At 27.2% G+C, this 6,791-nt stretch overlaps 1 protein-coding gene across 1 annotated transcript; it reads left to right on the forward strand.

Annotated features, from left to right (window-relative positions):
- Positions 1-542: 542 nt before the first annotated feature.
- On the forward strand, positions 543-2,138 carry LOC132800597 (probable O-methyltransferase 3). Its single transcript, XM_060814675.1, has 2 exons — positions 543-1,449; positions 1,701-2,138. Exons 1-2 carry the CDS (start codon positions 661-663, stop codon positions 2,007-2,009), a joined length of 1,098 nt encoding a protein of 365 aa, XP_060670658.1. The 5' UTR covers positions 543-660; the 3' UTR covers positions 2,010-2,138.
- Positions 2,139-6,791: the final 4,653 nt, after the last annotated feature.

The raw sequence follows: 6,791 nt of genomic DNA on the forward strand, positions 1-6,791 counted from the left end.
TCAGGGATGTGAATTAATATGGTAACACATATTGGAGTAATTTCATTTTCATCTGAAAGAGTAGCTAAAATGCCAACCTACTAGATTTTGAAATAACATACTGATATTAATTACTTGATTTTCAATATAAATTAAGACGTGATCATTACCATTTGAAGATGTTGAACCTTAATATAGCTTAGATTGCATTGAAACCATGTCCATTAGAAATGGTAAGTCCTATGGAAATTTTGTTTAAACTTGAAAAAATTACCATATAAATATTGTCCGGAAAGTAGAAAAAATTTCCAGACTGCTTGGTCATTCTTTTCCTTTCTTTTCTCCTCTTTTCTTTTTTTTTTTTTAAATGTCTAAAAGTTATTAAAATATCTGAGAAATATCGACGGAATATACTTTGGATATTTAGAAGATGATTATTCATAACCATCCATTGACTTAGTCCAATATGCACGTGGCCTAATATGCTATGACTATTCAAAATCTGAACGAGGATTGACAAGGGTATGCATCAGACCAATCTCTATATATCGGGGCTCAATTATTTTAGCAGTTATAGCATGCTTGGCCCCAAAATAGAGTAATTACCAAAAAAGAAAACAAAAAAAGGGGGAAATTTATAGCTGAATTTTTCCAAATTGAGACTTGAAACAGTTGGTAGAAATGGGAAGCATTTCTCAGCTTAACATGGTCAATGAAGAAAGCGCTGCAGAGCTATTTCGTGCTCAAGCACAATTATTAAATCAAATTTTAAACTTCATCAACTTCGGATGCCTTAAATGTGCTACCCAACTTGGTATACATGAAATCATCCACAGCCATGGAAAACCCATGACTCTTTCTCAGCTTATTGCTGCATTACAAATCCACGATTCCAAAGCTCCTTTTGTTTTCCGTCTTATGCGTGTTTTGGTCAGCTGCGGCTTCTTTCATGTCCAAAACCTCGGCGAAAGTGATGGAGAGGAAGCTTATACTCTTACTAGTACCTCTAAGCTGCTTCTTAAGAACAATCCTTTAAGCCTAGCACCCTTTTTATCCCTCATTCTCCACCCCACTGTGATTCAACCATGGCAATGTCTAAGCACTTGGTTCCAGAATGATGATCCTACGCCGTTCGAAACGGCGTACGGTAAGCCATTTTGGGAGTGTGTTGGCCATAACTCGGAGCTCAACAACAGCTTTAATGCAGCCATGCAAAGTGACTCTCAGTTAATAACGACTGAGTTGATTGAGAAGTGCAAAGGGGTATTTGAGGGATTAGAGTCATTGGTCGATGTGGGAGGAGGTACCGGAGCTGTGGCCAAGGCCACTGCAGATGCATTTCCTGATATGGAGTGCACTGTATTTGATCTGCCTCACGTGGTTGGTGATTTGGAAGCAAGCAAAAACTTGAAGTATGTTGGAGGGAACATGTTTGAGACGATTCCTTCCGCAGATGCTGTTTTGCTGAAGGTAATTATTGACCACTATTTCTCTTTTTGGTTTTCTTTTTTTTTTTTTTTCTTTTAATGTATGTGTAAACGTTTTTGGCCTTTTCTCCCAATAACAAACAATTAATGTTTTATTCACATTAAAAGGGATTGGACAATTCAATATTTTATTCCTAATTGTTTGTTTGTTTGTTTGTATGTTGTTTTTGGTTTTGTTTTTTTCTGTTCTACGTTATTGTGGTGGTGATTGATTATATGAACGTGAAAATACAGTGTACACTCCATGATTGGAATGATGAAGAAAGTGTCAAAATACTTCAGCTTTGCAAAGAGGCAGTTACAAGCAATGGAAAAAAAGGAAAGGTGATTATAATAGAAATGATTATTGAGAATGGTCACAACAGGAGCAATGAAGTTTCAACTCAGACACAGCTATTCTTTGACATGCTGATGATGACCTTGGTCACTGGAAAAGAAAGAACTGAGAAAGAATGGGCTAAAATCTTTACTGATGCAGGTTTTAGATCCTATCAGATAAGTCATATCTTGGGCTTAAGGTCCCTCATTGAAGTTTACCCTTAGTAAGCTTCTGCAGGTTGCTTTTCTACAGCATGTGAAGTGAGCTCATAATTATATATGCATAATGCATACATATGTCTACTTCTGTATACTTTAATTTTATATAATAAAAATTGAGTTTTTTCCAATTAATTAATTATTTATTTATTTTCTTTATAATTGTTACAATCTAAGCTAGAAAGGGACGGGACAGTTGTTGTCAAGACCCGGCTCTCCCCGAGTTTGACCGTAGTGAAAGTAACTGCACTAAGCATCACCAAGCACGCAAACCGTTATGAATATGCTTTTGTAATCGTTACGCCAAAATAGTGAACTAGGACATTAATTAAGAGATGCTACGAAAAAAAAAAAAAAAAACCATCTAAAAAAAAAATGCAGTGTTGAAGATAAAGCGTTGGCTAAAAATGTCAAAAATATACAACGCTTTCAAAGAACGCAGAAGATAAAGCGTCTTTTAATAATAAAAATAAGCAACGCTTTTTTGCAGCATCGCTGGATTGATGAGTAAAAGCATTAGTTGACGTTTTTGTAAATGAAGATCGCTAAAAATAATTAATATTGGATGACACTTTTGTGATGAAAATGTCGGCTGTTATAATTTTTTTTTTTATTTATACATATTTTATTTAATTTTAGAAGTGTGAAGAAGAATAAATTTATTAAAGAAGCATATAACATTTTTTTTTATTTTATTCATCTATAAAAAACTTAGGCGACACTTTTGTAAGCAAAAATGTCAACTTTTGTATGTAGTTTTATCATTCTTATGCATTTTATATTTTATTTAAATGTATCTAAGTATTGAATATATTAATTAGCAACACACAGAAAAATAATTAACCTACTCATTTAATTAATTTATTTGATTTTAAATTTTAAATTGTTTATTTTTAATTTATTAAAGTGAGATAATATAATTAGTTTAAATTAAACACATAATAGGCGATGCCCTTAAACCCAAAAGCGTCGCATATGTATTTTTTTAAATATTTTTTCAATTTTAATTATTGTTGTTTTTGCAATTTTAACTTAATTATTGCGAATGTGTGCAATTGTAACTTAATTAGTTGTTAAATTAATAGAACTTGAAAATTTAAAATTTTCAATTTCAAGGTAATAGGCGCTGCTTTTACCATAAAAAGTGTTGCCTATGTTCTTTATCTTTTAAATTTTTGTTTAATTTAAGATTTATTCATATGTATATAAAAATATATGTAGATAAATTGGAGAATAAGTAGTTAGTGAATTAGTAAGGTATATAATTTATAAAATTAAACCTTGAGATATCTGTGGATATCCGGCTTGTGAAAATCTGAGGAGAGTAGTGTGTCCAGGCAGAGTGCTAATGTTACTTTGTTATCTATTTTGCAAAACAAAGAATTTTATGTTGATTAAATGGTTGCATTTAAAATTTTAAATATAGTGTGTGAATATCTTAATAATATAGTTTAACATACTAATTAACAATATAAAGTAAAACTTGACAAAGTTTTTTAAAATTATTTCAAGATTAATAGGCAATGCTTTTGGCAAGGAAAGTGTCGCCTAATTGTGTTTCTTTTTTCATTTTTGTTTTTTAGCAATGTTGACTTTTTTTTGTTTGTAATTTTAACTTAATTAATTTTTGTAATATTAACTAACTTGTTTGTTAAATTAAAAAGCTTCAACATAATTTGTTTTTTAAAATATCAAAGCATTAGGCGACGTTTTTAATCATAAAAAATATTGCCTATTTACTTTTTTATTTTATTTTAATTTTTTTCAAGTTTTATTAATATGTATATCATTATGTAAATATATATATATAGATAGATAAATCGTGGAATAAGTAGTTAATGAATTAGTAGCATACATAGGATACAAAAATTAGGGCTTGAGATATCTGTGTATAGGTGGCTTGTGAAAATCTTAGTAGAGCAATGTGTCCGTTATATATTACTGCTATTGTCACTTTTTAATCTATTTAGGAGAATAAAAAAAATTTGTGTTGATTCAATGGCTGTGTTTAAAAGATTAAATATAGTATGTGAAAATCTTAATAATATAGTTTAACATACTAACTAGCAATATGAATTAAAATCAACAAAGATTTTATTTATTTATTATTATTGCAAGATTAATAGGCGACACTTTTGGCAAGGAAAGTGTCACCTAATTGTGTTTCTTTTTTTCTTTTTTTTTTTTTTTTTTTGCAATGTTAACTATTTTTTTTTTGCAATTTTAACTTAATTAATTTTTGCAATATTAACTAACTTGTTTGTTAAATTAAAGAGCTTCAATTTTTTTAGTATCAAAGCATTAGACGACACTTTTCTCATTAAAAGCATCGCCTATTTATCTTTTTTTTTTCAATTTTAATTTTTTTTCAAGTTTTATTAATATGCATATTATTATGTAAATATATATATATATATATATACGAAACAAATATTGACAAGATTTGTTTTTTAAAAATATTTGAACGATAATAGGCAATGGTTTTTATCGAAAAACATCGCCTATGTACTTTTTTTTTTTTCAATTTTCATCATTGCTGTGATTGTAATTTTAACTTAATTATTGCAAATTTTTTGCAAGTGTAAAATAATTATTTGTTAAGTTAATAGAACTTGAAAAAAGTTTTTTTTTTTTTTAATTTCAAAGGATTAGCCGACACATTTATCATCAAAAGCTTCACCTATGTACCTTATTTTTAAAAATTTGTTTAAAAATAAATTAGGGCTTAAGATATTTGTGGATACTTGGTCTGTAATAACTAAGCTAAGAATTACTCCCCAATGACATATTCTATAAATTAATGATATATCATTTATTTGTCCTTGCAAAAATAAATTTTGTAAATAAAAATTAATTTACTTTTGAAAGATTTCTTTTTAATAATTGTGTAATTAAAAAGATGAAAAATAATTTTAAAACACTCTTTTATGGGGGAAAAAAAAGTGTTAGGCAATGCGTTTTTGAAAATGGGTCCCCTTTTATCCTACATTCAGTAACACTTTATCATAAAATACATTTAGCGATGCTTTATAAAAAAAGTATGGCCTTTTCTAACTTTTAGAGATGCTTTTTCAAAAACGGTGTCAATTCTAACATTTAGTGATGTTTTTGGAAAAGTATGCATGTTCTAACATTTAACAACGCTTTTTTATTTTTACATTTAGTGACACTTTTATCAAAAAAAGCGTTGTCTTTTTTTTTTTTTTCTTTTTTTGATTTAAAAGTTGCATTTGGTTTTGCCAATTTTGGATTATTTAATAGCTAAATTCATGCAAAATAATTAATATACAACAAAATTTAAATAAATATTTGCATAACAAACTAGTATTTCAAGTAAATTAAATATTAAGTCATATAATAATTTAATTATGCGAAAATTAGTAATTCAATAGATAGTTAATGCATAGTTGATAGATAGTAAATAAAAATATGATAAATTTAATTATTTTGAAAATTTTAATAGATAGTTAATAAAAATATGAATCAAATATATTAAAATAATAAGAAAATATATTAATTAGCAATATGACGCAAAATAATTAACCTATTCATTTAATTTGTTTGTGTTTTGTTTTTAAATTACTTATCTTTTAAATTAATAAAAATTTGACAAAATTAATTATTTTATAATTTTGAAGCATTAGACGTCGCTTTTAATATCCAAAGCGTTGCCTATTGTCTTAATTTTTAGAATTTTACTTAATTTTATGTTTTCTTAATATATAATATATATATATATATTAAATATATTTATTAGCAATATGAATGCAAAATAACTGATCTATACACTTGATTTATTTGTGATTCAATTTGAAATTAAATAAATTTCAAATTATTAAAAGTTTGACAATTTTTTTTAATTAAAATGATTAGATGATGCTTTTAATATAAAAAGTGTCCCATTTTGTCTCAATTTTTAGTATTTTAATTATTTTTTTATTTTATTCACATGTCTATAAATATTAATAGATAGTTAATAAAAATATAATAAATTTAATTATTTTGAAAATGTTTGGGTGACACTTTTCATGATAAAAGTGTTGCCTAATTGTTTGAATTTTTTCTTTTAATTTTTTTACCCATTAAATATATCATTAAGAATATGAAGAAAATATATTAAAATATTACAAAAAAATAGTAATATACACGAAAGTGAATAAAATAATAAGCAAATTAATTTCTCTTTAAAAGTTTAAAATCATTTGTATTTTTCTCCAATTTTTTCGGCCCTCAATGTTTGATATTTTAAAATTCTCATTAATATTCAAAAAAAAAAATATTTGGTGCATTTTTCAATCCTCATCTTTTCACCAAGTATAAGCCTTAAAATATCTAAGCTTTGCCGTGTTATAAGAAGAGTTGAACAATTGGGTTATGTGGGTTTTTCTTTAAATTTAATTGGTGAGTTTTCTTAATCTTGCTTGGGTTGATATTTTGTTTGTGATTTTGCTTGGGATTAGGGTTTTTATACCAATTTTGCTTAGGATTAGGATTTTGTTCTTGATTTTGCATCAAGTTAGGGTTTTTATTTTGATTTTGGTCGCTCACTGTGTAGTGGATTGGATTAGCATGACGACCGAAGTTTGCTCCATTGGGTGACTGGCTTGGCCTACAGTTGTATTTGGGTTTGGTTACTGGGATTGTGCTGGATTTTGGGTCATTGGAAAAACGTACACTTATTTTTATTTTTTTTGTTGATAATATGAAATTGAATTACTATATGAGTTTGAATTTCATATTTAAAGTGAGCATTATTAGTTGTTAATTTACATATTTATTATCTTACAC

Source organism: Ziziphus jujuba, chromosome 2 (assembly GCF_031755915.1).
Source record: "Ziziphus jujuba cultivar Dongzao chromosome 2, ASM3175591v1".
In the NCBI taxonomy this organism is placed as follows: Eukaryota; Viridiplantae; Streptophyta; class Magnoliopsida; order Rosales; family Rhamnaceae; genus Ziziphus; species Ziziphus jujuba.

Bases quoted from the DNA above. Each gene is read 5' to 3' on its own strand.
- LOC132800597 (XM_060814675.1), top strand. From the start codon at position 661: ATGGGAAGCATTTCTCAGCTTAACATGGTCAATGAAGAAAGCGCTGCA. The intron at 1,450-1,700 runs GTAATTATTGAC...GTGAAAATACAG, and splicing joins CAGATGCTGTTTTGCTGAAG to TGTACACTCCATGATTGGAA.